Source organism: Caretta caretta, chromosome 5, assembly GCF_965140235.1.
Source record: "Caretta caretta isolate rCarCar2 chromosome 5, rCarCar1.hap1, whole genome shotgun sequence".
In the NCBI taxonomy this organism is placed as follows: Eukaryota; Metazoa; Chordata; order Testudines; family Cheloniidae; genus Caretta; species Caretta caretta.
Window position 1 is genome coordinate 27,190,252 of NC_134210.1, and position 17,569 is coordinate 27,207,820.

At 40.4% G+C, this 17,569-nt stretch overlaps 1 protein-coding gene across 3 annotated transcripts in view; it reads left to right on the forward strand.

Annotated features, from left to right (window-relative positions):
- Window positions 1-17,569, forward strand: part of WDR70 (WD repeat domain 70) — a 271,500-nt gene that overhangs the window by 153,960 nt on the left and 99,971 nt on the right. For all 3 annotated transcript variants that reach the window (XM_048851706.2, XM_048851709.2, XM_048851708.2), the window contains exon 10: window positions 9,502-9,676. In XM_048851706.2, coding sequence (XP_048707663.1) covers window positions 9,502-9,676 — 175 coding nt within the window. The remainder of the gene's footprint in view (window positions 1-9,501; window positions 9,677-17,569) is intronic.

Genomic DNA, 17,569 nt, shown 5'->3' on the forward strand with positions numbered 1-17,569 from the left:
CAGGCCCATGTAGTGCTTTTCATCAGTAGATTTCAAAGAACTTTACGAAGGTGGAAATTATTATTAACCCATTTTACAGATGGGGAAACTGAGGCACAGAGACCTTAAAATGACTTGTTTGAGGTCAACCAGGAAACCAATGGCGAAGTTGGGAATAGCACACAGTTTTCTGAGTCCAGTCCAATGCCCTATCCACTGGATCAGGGGTCTCAAACTCAAATGCCCATGAGGGCCACATGAGGACTAGTACATTGGCCCAAGGGCTGCACCACTGAGCGCCCCCCCACCGCTGCCCCGGCCCTGCCCCAACTCCACCCCTTCCCTGAAATCCTCACCCCAATTCTGCCCCCTCCGTACCCCCAGGGGGTGCAGGAGGGGTGCAGGGTGCAGCAGGGGGTTGGGGTGCAGGAGAGGTGCGGGGTGCGTCGGGGGCTCAGGGCAGGGGGTCAGGGTGCAGGAGGGGTGTGGGGTGCAGCAGGGAGTTCGGCTGCAGGAAGGGTTCGGGGGGTGATTTCAGCCTGGTGCGCACCGGGGGCAGGACAGACTCCCTGCCTGCCTGCCTTGCCCCCGGTGCACACCAGGCCAGAGCCACTGTAGGTAAATGCTGGGGGGGCAGAGGTGCCGCGGGGAGCTGGCAGGCCGCAGAAAATAACCGCGTGTTTGAGACCCCTGCACTAGATTATACTGCCTCCCAATATGAAGACAATACTCTGTTTTGCAACTTCTTCAGGAGGAAAGAACCCTTTTGCCTGTGCCCTCATTCAAGCATTTATTTGGCTTTTATTCCATCTTTTTCATGGTTCCGAATAAGTTGGGCAATCCATGAACAGTACTGGATCTCAAGATATTCAAGAAGTGGATGAAATATCTCAGGTTCTGGATGGAAGCTCTCTCATTCCTTTAAAACTGTGTCCTGCGGGAGATATCCTGACCTCAGTTGTACTAAAGGAAACAGTCACGTGCCAGTCAGATTGGAACACCTAAAATAATCACTAGGGGTTCTCAAGGGAGTTACAAAAAAATACCTTCTGGTATTAGAGCATTTTCTTGATTTCAAGCTTTCATCATTTTCCTTAAGTCTGAAAAAAGGTCTCTCCTTAGATCCCCATTATGATCCTTTTAAGGAATGTAAAACACTGCACTTCACTCATTTCAGTGGCCTTTTTGTCCTAGACCAATCCATGGAGTCTTTCCTAGTTGGTTTGGTTCAGTTGCCTTACCTTCCAGTTCACCTTCAGATTTTGAATGTCTTTAAGAATTTGTGCTTAATACTGCATATTCAGCTATTAACATAGACGTACAAAAACCCATAGCTTTCCTGTCTTGTAATTTATTCTCCTTCTCATGCATCCTAGGAGCTTGTTGGCTTGCCTCTTTTTTTTTTTTTTTTTTTTTTAACTTTTGACAGACATTGACCCTCTCATCAGTCATTGCTACCTGGAAGTCTCTTTCCATCTGCCCATAGTGTATCATATCATTCAATTTACCATATACTTCAAATTTTTATTCCCTTCTTTATACACATAACATTTAATTTTGGGTGCCAGTCTCTTCTTTCTTTCTGTCAGTTAGTTTTTTACCTTAAATCTTTTCCTTATAACCTGACTGTGGGTATCCTAGTTTTATTATATCTTCTCTCTCTCTCTGTGTTCTCTTCATTTCTTTTTTTTTTTGTATTTAAATTGGCCAACAAAGCCCTTTCTTATACTGTTGTTTTTATTTGTTTTGAGATGTGGCAAACTTCTATTGGGCATTAAGTAACAGCTTTGGAACTAGCTTGTCTTGCCAATAACTGTTAATGGAAAAGACGCGTAATCATGCTTTTCATCAGTCATTTCAGTCTGATTCAGTGCTTTCAAACTCCTTTCTTCTTTGTACCTTTCTTTTTGTGATTTGAATACTTGTATATTATGCTAACTAACCCTGGCGTGGAGGTTATGTTGAGGGTAAATGGTTATTTTTTATATGTTTCAGAGTAACAGCCGTGTTAGTCTGTATTCGCAAAAAGAAAAGGAGTACTTGTAGCACCTTAGAGACTAACCAATTTATTTGAACATGAGCTTTCGTGAGCTACAGCTCACTTCATCAGATGTATACCGTGGAAACTGCAGCAGACTTTATATACACACAGAGATCATGAAACAATACCTCCTCCCACCCCACTGTCCTGCTGGTAATAGCTTATCTAAAGTGATCATCAGGTGGGCCATTTCCAGCACAAATCCAGGTTTTCTCACCCTCCACCCCCCCACACAAATTCACTCTCCTGCTGGTGCTAGCCCATCCAAAGTGACAGCTCTTTACATAATCAAGTCGGGCTATTTCCTGCATAAATCCAGGTTTTCTCACATCCCCCCCACCCCCATACACACACAAACTCACTCTCCTGCTGGTAATAGCTCATCTAAACTGACCACTCTCCAAGTTTAAATCCAAGTTAAACCAGAACATCGGGGGGGGGGGGGTAGGAAAAAACAAGAGGAAACAGGCTACCTTGCATAATGACTTAGCCACTCCCAGTCTCTATTTAAGCCTAAATTAATAGTATCCAATTTGCAAATGAATTCCAATTCAGCAGTTTCTCGCTGGAGTCTGGATTTGAAGTTTTTTTGTTTTAAGATAGCGACCTTCATGTCTGTGATTGCGTGACCAGAGAGATTGAAGTGTTCTCCGACTGGTTTATGAATGTTATAATTCTTGACATCTGATTTGTGTCCATTTATTCTTTTACGTAGAGACTGTCCAGTTTGACCAATGTACATGGCAGAGGGGCATTGCTGGCACATGATGGCATATATCACATTGGTGGATGTGCAGGTGAACGAGCCTCTGATAGTGTGGCTGATGTTATTAGGCCCTGTGATGGTGTCCCCTGAATAGATATGTGGGCACAATTGGCAACGGGCTTTGTTGCAAGGATAAGTTCCTGGGTTAGTGGTTCTGTTGTGTGGTATGTGGTTGTTGGTGAGTATTTGCTTCAGGTTGCGGGGCTGTCTGTAGGCAAGTCTTGGGAGACAGGCCAGTCCTTGGGAGATTAGGCCAGGCCTAATCACTACCTTGATCACTACCCGTTGAGCCTGACAATCTAGCCAGCTTTCTACCCACCTTATAGTGCATTCTTCCAGCCCATACTTCCTTAACTTGCTGACAAGAATACTGTGGGAGACGGTGTCAAAAGCTTTGCTAAAGTCAAGAAACAATACATCCACTGCTTTCCCTTCATCCACAGAACCAGTAATCTCATCATAAAAGGCGATTAGATTAGTCAGGCATGACCTTCCCTTGGTGAATCCATGCTGGCTGTTCCTGATCACTTTCCTCTCATGCAAGTGCTTCAGGATTGATTCTTTGAGGACCTGCTCCATGATTTTTCCAGGGACTGAGGTGAGGCTGACTGGCCTGTAGTTCCCAGGATCCTCCTTCTTCCCTTTTTTAAAGATTGGCACTACATTAGCCTTTTTCCAGTCATCCGGGACTTCTCCCGTTCGCCACGAGTTTTCAAAGATAATGGCCAATGGCTCTGCAATCACAGCCGCCAATTCCTTCAGCACTCTCGGATGCAACTCGTCCGGCCCCATGGACTTGTGCACGTCCAGCTTTTCTAAATAGTCCCTAACCACCTCTATCTCCACAGAGGGCTGGCCATCTCTTCCCCATTTTGCGATGCCCAGCGCAGCAGTCTGGGACTACTCAAATGTTACTAAAGGTAAATCTACGCTGCAGTTAGACACCTGCAAGAGGCCTGTGCAAGCTGACTCGGGCTTCCAGGGCTCAGGCAAAGGAGCTGTTTAACTGCAGTGTAGACATTTGGGCCCGGACTGTAGGGCCCTGTGAGGTGGGAGGGTCTACACCACAATTGAATGGCCCTTTACCCCAAGCCCCACAAGCCTGAGTCACTGGCATTGACCAGATGTAGATTTTTGATCACAGTGTTTTAAGCGTAGACGTACCCAAAATTACAGAGAGAAGGCACCCAAACCTAACCTCCTTCCTGACCATATCAGGTCTCCTGGCAGAGCCCATGGCATTGCAGGTAGCTTGCATCTCTGTTTTCCCACCCTAGGAGGACCATAGCAGGCTCAGCATGTAAAAGTCAGAAGAAATAATAATGTTCTGTGAAAAAATTAGATCTTTCTGAGAAAGAGGCTGGCATGTTTGCTGCCACAACATAATGCCCAGCATTGTGTTCTCAACCTCAAACTTTCCTTACTTCAATTTCCCTGAATTCTATTTCTATTCACACATCTCTTACTTAGCATTTGCAGGGCCCGGCACAGATGTTTGTGCCACTTGTGGAGGTGATGATAAAGTGTGTGCGTTCTGGTCACTTTTTTAAGTTATATGGGTTTTCTGTATGATATTCTGTTTTTCTTTCTCTTCTCTATAAGTCAGAATTGCCAAAAATGGCTGCCATGGTACTTTCATGTGGAACTTTGAATAGGGGAAACGATGAATTTTTGAGCTATTTGAGTGAGTTATCTGCAAAAAATTGAGGGAATTTTATGGAAAGTGATTTTTTGAGGATTTAAAACCCATATAAAATAAATGTGCTTAAAATTATTTGTGCAAAATTCCATAGGATAATTTTTGGCAAGTTTGGATAAGCCCTTGTAGAGGGGCATATATGGAACAAAAATGTATGTGACCCATATGGAAATACAATATCAATAATGAAGCAGTTAGGGAATATATGAACACTTATGAGCTCATGTGAAAGTACCATCTTTTCATGTTAGTTTTCACCTCACCCATATATAAGCATTTTTGATCTGTGGCAGCAGTCTACCATGTGTTATACACAGGTGGATCCCTGTACGCATGCAGAGCCTTTTGAAGTCAACAGGTCTCCACACAGGCTCCACACAAGCTCCGGAGTCTTTCTGTCTCCAGTGCATTGCAATATCTGGAGTCTAATTCTGTATGTGGATCAAATATGTCCTTTCCACCTAGTAACAGTTCTGCATTGGAAAGGGCATGGATTGAATGACCCTAGTAGGTCACTTCTATCTCTGAGTTCTGTGGAACATTAGACTTGTGTCTCTACAGCTCCAGTGAGATTTGTATTTTGTTAATTAGTAGTTTATTTCTAGGCAGTCTCTTGATGTCATATTGACTATTGCACTCTATTTTTCACAATCCCACTGAAGTTTGACTCCCTTTGGGATTGTTAGGCTAATTAGATTTGTTCAAGGAAAACATGTGAATGGTTCTCAGTCCGTAAAGCCTGTGTGCTTTGTATAAATAAGGTCCTTTTATTAAGTAATTAGGAGGGTCTGTTGTGTTCTGTTTAGCTCAGATTAAGTGTGAGGACTGGATTATTAAATTCTCTGCCTTCCCTCATTCGTAATTGGGGATGTCAGAAAGGCTATGAAGTTCTGATTATGAACTTTTAGTGACGTTATTACACATCTACAACTCACTTATTTTTTTCTGTAGTATGTTTCTCATCCATTGTTATATTTGCTGTATTTCTCTGTGAGCTTTTTTGCACTTTGTGCTTATTTTACAGTCTGTAATGCTTAAAATAGTTATGAAAAAGTACTTCTTCCTGTAAAAACAACGAGGAGTTGTTGTGGCACCTTAGAGACTAACAAATTTATTTGGGCATAAGCTTTTGTGGGCTAAAACCCACTTCATCAGATGCATGGAGTGGAAAATACAGTAGAGAGGTATAAATACACAGCATATGAAAAGATGGGAGTTGTCTTACCAAGTGGGGGGTCAGTGCTAACGAGCCAATTCAATTAAGGTGGAAATGAGCTATTCTCAACAGTTGACAAGAAGGGGTGAAATCACTTTTGTAGTGCTAATGAGGTCAATTTAATCAAGGTGGCCCATTTCAAACAGTTAACAAGAAGGTGTGAGTGTCAGCAGGGAGAAATTAGTTTTTATACTGACCCATCCACTCCCAGTCTTTATTCAGGCCTAATTTGATGGTGTCCAGTTTGTTGTCTATCAATGTGATATGTGCCACCAATACCCATCTGCCATGTACATTGGCTAAACTGGACAGTCTCTACACAAAGAATAAATAGACACAGATCTGACCTCAAGAATTACAACATTCAAAAACCAGTAGGAGAACACTTCAATCTCCCTGGACACTCAATAACAGACTTAAAAGTGGCAATTCTTAAAAAAAAAAAAAACAACTTAAAAAAAAACCAGACTCCAACAAGAAACTGCAAAACTGGAATTAATTTGCAAACTGGAGCCTGCACCCCGAACCTCTTCCCGTACCCCAACCACCTGCCCAAGTCCCCTCCTGCACCCAAACTCCCTCCCAGATCCAGAAGTTGTTGACTTCTGAGTAACCAGTGAGGTATAATAGAAGCTGGTTTGTGCTGGCGTGGTAAATCTAAGAATCGGAATATCCACCGGCTTTGATGATTGTCTGCCCCATTCTTTGCAGTTCACCCTTATTAAGTGACCTCAGCTGGCTCCCCTGGGATTCCGGTCACAGTAAGTATTGGAATATCCACCAGCTTTGGGTATTGTCTACTCCATTCTTTGCAGTTCACCCTAATTGAGTAACCTCAGTGTGGCTCCCTGGGACCCCTGTCATAGGGCCTACAGAGAGCTTTCTGCTCTCTTCAGCTTTCCCAAGAGACTTTCTCCTGGCTCTGAGACAGGTCTCACCTGCCCTTTTCTCACTGACTCTCTGACTGCTCTCTCACTGGGTCTCCTCCCTCTCAGATTCTCCCTGGGAGTGCCTGTTCTGGCACAGGGAGGCTGGATCTGCTTCATTTACAAGGGCTGTCTGCCTTGTGACAGTTCAGTACTTGGCTTTGTAGAAGAACATAGGCTTGGAAGGGGCTGTGGCTTAGTGAATCAGAATTGGGATAAATATTCTGTGTTTAGAGAGCAGGATCTGCATCCATTTAAATCTCTTTAATAGGTCATAATTTGTGTACTACAATGTTATTCTGAACAGTTCATTTTATTATCTCTCTCACCTGGAAGTCACAATATAGAGGGAGTATTAAAACACAAACGAAAGAGAGTGGGGAAAAAAACGTTCAGGAAACTTAACATTGAGCTTGATAATTAAATAAGCTGTTTAGTTCAACTTCTTGATCATGAAAATATCCTCATTACTTTTCCAAAAGAACATTCCTATCCTTCTCAAATTGTTTTGAATCACTTTTGGCAGTTATAAAAACGTAACAAATCTGTTTTGCAGATGTGGAATCTGCCATTTAAAAAAGTTAATTTTTAAAACTTGTATATATGATGTTTTTCGCATACATTTTCTTTTAAAAGAAAGTTATTATTTAGTAGCTAAACATGTTTATGTAGATTTTGATATCCTTCACTGTAAAAAATTAATTGTGATGGAAAGACAATATTGAACTTATAAGGTATAGTATTTAAAATACTATTATATGTAGTTTTTACTGAAATCCAGTTAACTTAGGTTTGTTGCAACGCAAGTGTGTGCTCAAAATAAGTGTTCTGTGTATGGACACATTTATCTAAAAAGACCCCTGCCATTTGACAGAACAATGAAAGGTGTCCAGCTATTACTTTTTTTCCCTTTATTTCTACCGGTGCTTGGAAAAGACTGTGCCATTACTTGTTTGTGCATAGTCTTCACCTTAATAAGTGTTGAAGAGTTGAAGGAGGCCACTTCTGGAAACCTTGCAAGGGTCTGATATAGCTTAGAACAGTTTTTTAAAGTTCCCCAAAATGTACAAGGCACCTTGCAAAACAAAGACACCGTTGCTACCCAGAAGAGATTACAGTCTAAATTTAACATGATATGAAACAAGTATTTATCAATAGGAGGAGAGAGAGGAAGGGGTGAGGAAAGACAAAAGTGACAATAATACTTGGTGTATGATCAGAATAAGTAATATGGTTAGTCCCTGAAACGTGTGTGTGTGTGTGTGAGAGAGAGAGAGAATTTTAAGAGAAATTTGAATTTGGTGAGGGAAGTGGGCTGTTATGAACAAGTTCAGGGAGGTCATTCCAGGTGTAAGCAGCAGCATGAGATAAAGCATGAACGTGCCTGTGAAGGGTGGAGACTGAGTATGGAGATGGTTGTTGGCAGAGTGGAGCATGTCGAAGCATAGATAAATACTATGTGACGGGAAGGGCCTTGAAATGGGCCAGTGGGGATGTTTTTGCAGTGTCCTGCATGGAGCTCTTCCCAGCCCAACTCTAGTAAACATTTTTATCTATGAGCTGGAAGAAAATATCAGTTCATTGCAGATGATGCCAAACATAGGTTGAATGGTAAACAAGCCTGTTCTACATAGTAATCTGGTAAGATGGGCTCTTTTAAACATGCATTTTAAGGAAAGGGGCACTGTATTATGGAAAGCACTGACTGAAAAAGACTTGAGGGTCATTGTGGATATTAGCCAACTGAACTGAACAAGAGTGATTGATTGGCAATCCCTCGATTTCGAGGATGATCTCTACCACGGATTTACATATGGATCCTGAGATGACTCAGGAGTCTGATCCTGGAACTGCAAATTCACACACAGTAGGTACAGACATTTTGTGGCAGGCCAGCGGCTTGCTGGGAGAAAGTTATTTCTTTTTCCTTCCTCCTCTCTCTTTTTTCAGCTTTGAGGGCAAGGCGCTTCTCGAAGCGGGCCACTGTCTGATGGAGGATATAGCGCCATTGGGGTTGGTTGTGGCTTGCTCTTCCCAGCTTGTGATGTCCACATCAGTTTTCTTAAGATATGCTTTCAGCGTGTCATTGTAGCATTTCCTCTAACCATCACAGGATCTCTGACCATGAGTGAACTGAGAGTAGAGGACTTGTTATGGGAGGCAAGAGTGTGGCATCCGCACACAATGTCCAGCCCAGCAAAGTTGGTACATGAGGATCATTGCTTCAATTCTGGTGACATTGGCTTCAGCGAGGATGCTGGCGTTAGTGCGGTGATCTTGCCACTTGACGCAAAGGATCTTCCAGGTTGCGCATCCATAGACGAGTGTAGGAACAACAATTGTCTTATAGACCTGGATCTTGGTGTCCTGCTGTAGGTCCTTGTGTCCTGTTCTGGGAAAATGGCTGCTTTGGTACAGTAGCATTTATTTTTGCCAGGAGAACCAATAAATTACGTTCTCTTGTATCATAGGCATTGTTTTCCCTGAGAACTTAGTGATATCTATCTTTTTTTTAATTAATGATCTCCCTTCCCTTGCCAAATCCTGAAACACTTTTATGCATTAGATGCCAGAAGAGGTTTGAATTTTTATCTGGAAAGAACTCAACGTTTTAAAAGGACAGAAAACATTTGTGTCTAAGACAGTTTAAAGAATCCACCTGTGTCCCAGCCCTCTGTCCTTTTGGTGTTTATATGTATCTAAGAAACATAGAAGAGCTAGGCAAATATTATTCTTTCTTTAAAAATAAAATTACATACCATGTATTTTTAATTCAGTTATACTGAAAAAAGTGGTTGCCTCGTATCATCAAGGGAATTCTTTAATATGTGTTAACTGTTTGTAAAGCAATTATTTCTTTAAATCTCTTGCCAGAACTGTGAGGACATGGGATGTTAACAATGACAAAAAGCACAAAGGTGTGTTTAAACCACGGTCAGGTCAAGGTAAACGGGTGATTCCTACAACTTGCACATATAGCAGAGATGGTAAACTTATTGCAGCTGGCTGCCAAGATGGCTCCATCCAGATCTGGGACAGAAATATGAATGTAAGTGAAGTATACTTTTTAACTTTAGCATTTCATATATTAACAGTTTCTCTTGCTAAATTTTGAAGTAGTTTTAGGATGTTTTATATTTTATACTTAAAATATTTTTTTCTGAAAGACAAGTATTTAGTAAATGAGGTTTAATATTTCCTCTGCTACCATATCTCTGTCATCTCAGTGCCTGCTGCTACCCCACCCAAACAAATAATAGACTAGCTAGCAACCTGATTTTGTCTATTTTTTATATATGTAGTGACAGCTATAAATAAGTAAAGTACTATCTGTCTAAAGATAACAAGGTGACTATGAAGAAGCTGTCACTTCCTATAGGCTCTTATGACATTAAGAAGTACATGTCAGTGTTCTACTCCAGATGTTGAATAAATAATTCATCCACTTTGGAATGGGTGATACAGGTAATATACAGAGGAGAGTAAGGTCAAAGCACACAAAGATGGGAATGCACCTCAAGTAAAAATGTTTTCTTGTTTTGTCCAAAACGTGAAATTTAACATGGAGGTGATATTACTCCAAAAGACCCTTGACTGGAAATCCCAAAATTTCATGGTTATGCTACATCCTCAGATGGGTATGGTAATGAGTTAGATCCAGAGCATGTGGGCAAGACCCACCAGTCAGACACCTCGTAAAGAATTCTCTGAAGTCTGTCTCATTATACTATTCGCTACATAAAGTTAGCAAGCTCAGTCTTGAAACTGGTTAGATTTTTTGTCCCCACTGCTCCCATTGGAAGGCTGTTTCCGAATTTCACTCCTCTGATGGTTAGAAACCTTCATCTAATTTCAATGCTAAACTTACTGATGGCCAGTTTATATCTATTTGTTCTTGTGTCCACAGTGGCAGTTAACTTAAATAACTCCTCCTCCTTCCTGGTATTTATCTCTCTGATGTATTTATAGACATGGTATCTCCCATTGTTTGGTTAGACTAAACAAGCCAGTGTCTTTGAGTCTCCTCTCATAAGGTAGGTTTTCCATTCCTTGGATCATCCTAGTAGCCCTTCTCTGCAACTGTTCCAGTTGGAATTCATCTTTCTTAGACATGGGAGACCAGAACTGCACATCGTATTCCAGATGAGGTCTCACCAATGCCTTGTATAATGGTACTAACACTTCCCTGTCTGTACTGGCACCACCTTGCGTGATGCATCCTAGGATTGCATTAGCCTTTTTCACAGCTGCATCACATTGGTGTCTCATAGTCATCCTGTGGCCAACCAATACACCCAGGTCTTTCTCCTCCACTGTCACTTCCAACTGATAAATCCCCAGTTTATAGCAAAAATTATTGTTGTTAATCCCTAAACGCATGACCCTGCGCTATTAAATATCATCCCACTTCTATTACTCCAGTTTACAAGGTCATCCACATCTTCTTGTATGATATTCTTCCCCTCCTCCATATTGGCAATATCTCCCAAGTTTGTGTCAGATGCAGATTTTATTAGCACACTCCCACTTTTTGTGACAACATCATTAATAAAAATGTTAAATAAGATTGGTCCCAAGGCTGATCCCTGAGGACCTCCACTATAACCTCCCTCCAGCGTGCCAGTTTAACGTTCAGTATGACGTGTTGTAGTCTCCCCTTTAACAAATTCCTTATTGACTTTCAATTATCATATTAATCCCCATCTTCTCCAATAAAACTAATAATTTCCCATGTGGAACTGTATCAAATGTCTTGCTGAAATCCATGTAGATGAGATCTATTGAATTTCCTTTGTCTACAAAATCAGTTATTTGCTCAAAGAAGGAAATTGGGTTGGTCTGGCATGATCTACCTTTTGTAAAAACATGTTGTATTTTATCCCAATTATAGTTTATCTCTACGTCCTTAACTACTTTCTCTTTCAAAATTTGTTTCAAGATCTTGCATACAATTGAAGTCAAACTAACAGGCCTGTAGTTTCCCGGATCACTTTTTTTCCCCTTTTCTTAAAAATAGGAGTTCAATTAGCAATTCTTCAGTCATAGTATACGACCCCCGAGTTTACAGATTAACAGTCCTCGCTATCGGACTTGCAATTTCATGTGCCAATTCCTTTAATATTCTTTCATGGAGGTTATCCGGGCCCCCTAACTTAGTCCCATTAAACAAGTTTGACTTCCACCTCAGATGTGATAATTTCTACTTCCATATCCTGATTCCCATTAGCCATCCTGCCACTACTCCTACCTGGCTGCTCACAAAATATACAGAAAATTCAGCCGTTTTTTCAGTTACCAATAACTTTTGTTATCTTCTTTTCTATTATATTTATTCTCAGGTAAATTGTTAAAGCAAACTGAAATCACTTGCAAATTGGGTGACAATGCACATGATTCCTTTATTTAATAACCTCCTTCCTAGCTTCTTAAATACACTGGCCCAGATCATTCCCTCCTGTAGTGAAATCAGTAGAAGGGGATTGGATAGGCTTGGACTCTGACTATTCCCTTGGGTAGATCCTTCCACATTGTCCTCATGGACACCCCCAGCACCTCACTGAAAAATGTTACAGGGTCTGGCCCCAAACCTGACTACCTCTTGGGATTTGCAGGCAGCCAGGCCCATGTGTGCAGAGACACTGGACCGCCTACTGTGGCTCTGCCTTCCTCAGCTCACTGGCTGTTTGGCTCCAAAGGACTGCTCTTTCGGATTGCTGCTCTAGGGAAAGGCTACATGGAAAAGATCACACAGACTGGGATTGTATTATCTCCCTGAGTAAGCTGTGCAGAACCAGGCAAGGGACATATACATCCCTCCTGGCCCATCTACCCCTCTCTGGCTTCCCCAGTCTCTGTATTTCCCCCAGGGCCACCCCCCCACACACATAGATACTAGACATGCAGAGATTTGACAGATGGTGCAGCAGAGATGGCAGTAAGGGGATGATCCACACAGGGAGGTACCTGTCACTGCCTGGATATTTGGGGCACACTGGCAATTCACAATGGTAAAAGAAAATATGCTAGAGACAAATTCATAATCCAGAGTGATCTCTTTATACCCCAAAATGCTAATTATTAAGTAATTTAAAATATTATTTATCAGTGTAAAGTCTAATTATTCATTTGTTTAGTCAGCATTTCCTGTATGGATGCCCACTTTTGGGGTATGAGAGTCCTTGGCATATGGGGTCAGAACTTTATAGCCAGCAGGATCTGTTAGTACTTTGTGTGTACCCTCTCTGGGTAGGTTATTCCATAGATGCCAGTTACAATATGTCTTGCTTTTCTTCTGAAGCATCTAATACTGCTGTAGTCATGGATTGTTACTGCTTACTTAATTTCACAAGAATGAGCACCCACACAGGAAATACCCAAAGAAGACAGGGAATTTGTCAGTAATTGGTGCCTGAATACTATTGTCTGTATGGATCTATATTCCCTGCATGTTTTCCCCAGTTCTTCAAGACTATGGATTACTGATTCAGTGTCAGGAACTATGTCAATTAGAAACACTGTCCATTTTATACTCTTTGGCTCAAGCATACAACCCAACAGACACTAGAAAGCTTTGAGCTCATAAGTTATGGCCACATGCATCCTTAGAGTGTGGATCCTTACAGGTAGTCACCTCAGAGAACCAAAATTATTGGGATATAACTTTCTATACATCACATATGTTTTCATGGTTGTAAAAGTTTAGTAAAGAATTAAACGGAATTACATTGGGAGTAGTTAATATATTCTTATCTGAATTTCTGAATAAAACAATAATGTTGTCTGAGGGAATGTATGTTCAATTACCAATATTTGTATGTGGTGATGGTTAACTAATATATGAAGTCATGGCCATTTAAACATTTGTGCAAATCCTGCCATGTTGTTACATGACACTGTATTTCTAAGGAATACTATCCAGAAAGTCCTGTCATAGGGTTGTATTTGCAAATAACTGTTATAATCAATAGTGTAAATTATCAGAATAGGGCCCAATTATTTAGAAGCTGAAGTAGTAATAAGCACGAGTAGGAAAAAATTTCTTAGAGCCAAGCTTATGTTGTAAATTCTTGAAAACGTGACAACTCTAATACAACATGATGGCTTTATTGAACAAAAGGATATTGGCGAACAATTTTTCACTTAAAGTATCATTATAATAGTAACCAGTTCAACTTCTGCTATCAAAACTCTTAATTTGGAAAATGGGAACAAGCAATTTCGGGACTTCACAAAGATTAAGCAAAGTTTGATTGCAGTGAGGAAAGGGAAAGTATGCAGATATAAAGGGACAAAAAGCAAACTCCGATCATATTTAAAGTACACTTTGTATTTTTTGTGTCATCTATTTTTATTTCTGTTTTTATTTCCACTGTAAACCTAGTAAAACTTCCTAATGGCATGGAGTTTTTAGAACTCACTGTAAGTGTAAACTTGTTCTAACAGAATAATAAATTTTTCAGAGACTGGCTTTCATCACCTATGTATGCTCTTGATTTAAACATATACAGTATTGAAATATTAAACTTTCTGGTGTAGCTTTAACAATAGTGCTCTTGGTCATCTGCTTATTCATGTTCTTTTCTTTATGATCCTTTGTGTGTCTTTATAAAATGACATATTACAATGCTGATAGAGTGCACTTTAAGGTGATTATGAATAATTTAAAGATGTATTCCATGCATCTTTATCTCTTTTTCCAACCAGTGACCTCTAGGTAACTAAGGAGATTAAACCAGTTGTCAGAGAGAAATTAATCTTATCCTTCTTTTGAATTTGGATTTTTTTAAAAAAAAGACTAAGATGATTTCCCTCTTCAGTGTTGTTGAGTCATTTAAAACTACACACATCTCTTTATTAAAACAATCATTACAATTTTGTTTCAATGGCATTTGAAGGTGTCTGTGTGCCTAACAGAAAAAATACTTGTGTATCCCTAAAACCAGGCATTTTGAAAAAGACAACATGGCCAAATAAAATCAATATTAAAAGCAGCATAAATAACTCGCCAATAAATTACCACATCAACAATAAATAAATACAAAATAAAGGAACTCCTGGGGAAAATAGTGTTCTCAAATTTAAATTTTGAGATTTTTTCATTTGGCAAATAATCTCAATTTATCCTTTTTTCATTATAGCTATATATATATGCTATAAAAATTGTCCTGAAGAGGAATTAGGAAGAGAGTGAGCCTGAATAGTGCTCAGGATATAGGAGGGCATTCCAAGCATGAGAAAAGGCACAGAGGTGTTTGTGGAAGAAGGAAAGCAGGGAAATGTCAAGACATGTCAAATTGACACAAAGCATTGGGTGTAAGCAGTAGGAGATGAGACAGAAGTAGGCAGGAGCAAAGTTATGAAGAACCAAGAGGTGGGGATAAGGAGTTTAAATTTGATGCAGAAATATATAGGAGCGATGCTTTTCTTTTGTTTTTAGAGAGATTTTTTTTAGTATGTCCATTCATCAAACTGTCATTTGACTTTGTTGGAGTGCATGCAGTGTTTCATGTATGACTCAGACTTTACTGTATCACAATAAAATCCTTTCAGAATAGAAATTAAGGTTTATAGATGTATCCTGAAAAACACTTACTGCTCTGTAACAATACATCACTATTGTATGAAGGGACAAGCATTCTAAATAACTGTTTACATTAGACCAGTTGGTACCCATTCCCATGCCATTGTTGGGGACTGTGATTTGGCCCTTACAGAGCAGGAAGACAGACAAAACACAGTAATAGGATTTAAATCAGCCGCCACATTATCAATTCCATTCTAATAGAACAATCAGGCAAAAAATTATTCAGTGTGGGTAATGGGGGAGGTGATGGAGAGAGAATTGTGGGGAGGGGGGGCAGCTGTCCTGATTCACCCTCCCCCAGATAATTAAAAGGAGTTTGAACACCGTTGCTGAAAACTCCCACAACCCTGCCTGGATTGCCACAAACCAAATTGGGGGGTGAGAGGAGAGTTCCTTGCTTTACTAGCCTTCAGGCCCATCCCTCTTCCTATAGGCAATATCATCCCATGTACTTGGTTCCCAGGATCTGTGAACACCTTTAACCCCTCATACTGGACCCAAACATATTTTTAACAAACAAGATCATTAACCCAAAGCACTCTATTTATTGGGCCTCCAGGGTGCCAAGAGGAAGACCAACCCTCTTCCCCCCCCAACCCCAAACAGCAGCCACTCCACAACACTGCAGCAAATTTGATAGAATACTACTTTCCCTGCCCCCATAAAAGCTTAATGCCCTCTGCATGCTTAGAAACTTGGTCTCAACCTGACACTAGGGGTGGGGGGAACACTTGCTGTCCTAGTATATGAAAGGGGGCTAATAAAGCTCTTCCCTGGGTCGTTAAGAGACAGTCAGCTCCCATGGCACCCTTTGAAGCAGCTAGTCAGCTGCAATGCTGGCAGAAAGCCATCCCTCATGTAAACCCACCCCTGGCAGCCCACTGGGGAAGGTAGCAGAATCCACCTAGTAGGGCTCCATGTCTTTTCCTTGTCATAACATCTAGAGCAGCTCCACTGCTGGCTGTGGGAGCATTACCCTTCTGCTCCAGATATGACCAACAAGTATCACACCTGAGCACAGGAATCATGTTGGTTTGTCTCTTGAAGAAGCTATTGTGCTATAGTACTGTTAAACTATTTAATACACTGTAACATCATTAGGGTGAATAAAAGTTACATATAGTAAATGGTTTCAGAGTAGCAGCCGTGTTAGTCTGTATTCGCAAAAAGAAAAGGAGAACTTGTGGCACCTTAGAGACTAACCAGTTTATTTGAGCATAAGCTTTCGTGAGCTACAGCTCACTTCATCTGTTGCATGAAGTAAATGTATATAGTATATGTTTACATGACATATTGAAGTAGTATTAAGCAGGGTTTTGATTTTAGTCACTGGTTATCCGTAGTCTGTGTACAAATAAGCACTATAGTTGATATAGATTATAAAATATATATTTATAGCTTCCTATGCATTGCTCAAAATAATGTTATTTATAAAGCTTTTATTCAAAGACTTACTGCAACAAATGGAACACTCTCCCCCACTTCTCACATCTCTTCTCTGCCTATTTCTCATTCCTAGTCCCTAGTCATTAGCTAAGTCCATCAGATGTTAGTCCAAGCCACATGTCACTTCAGAAATTTATTCTGTAACATATTGCATTGTGGTGTTAAGGGCATGAATTTGGCCTTATGATCAGATTCACTTTTTCACTTATTACTGGTAACACGATTTTTGAATGTTTGATTCAGTTCTCCTTCTGCAGTTTTTTGGTGAAATTCCAAATCTCCCAGCTGTATGTCATGACAATAAAAATGCTTTGGAGGAACACTTTTTGTCTTCATGAAACAGACATTGTTATCTTGCTTCCCAAGCTAATGCTGAAGTTAGTCAAATGTACTCCAGCTTTGTCTTCCTTTTCTCTGAACTTTCCAACATGATCATGATCCATTCTAATCAACTGCCTTGGAGAATTTTTTCATAGTCTCATAAATATGTACATTTTTCTCACTTGCACTATGTTGGCTGTATACATGGTTTCTCCTTAAGGTTCATGCGCATGTGCACAGACCATACACATTAGGAGAACTATCTGTCCACTTCTTAGAAGTATTTTGAACCACTGTCAGCTTGTCTGACAACTACAGATTTAAAGGGTAGGAAAATAACTTCACTCATGTTTATAATAGAATGAAAATAGTAGTATGAAATATTTAACCACATAATGACACATTGAAACAGTGCAAACTTGGGTATTCTGAGGGTGGAAAAGAGAAGTGAATGGCAAGTGTAGGGAAGAGGACAAGGAAATGTGAGAAGAGATGTAGTTTAGGTAAAATTTTGAAGGACCTGCACAACCTTATTCATTTGCAGATCAAAGCTGCCAAAATGTTAGATCTACCTGAAATATTAGTGAAGTT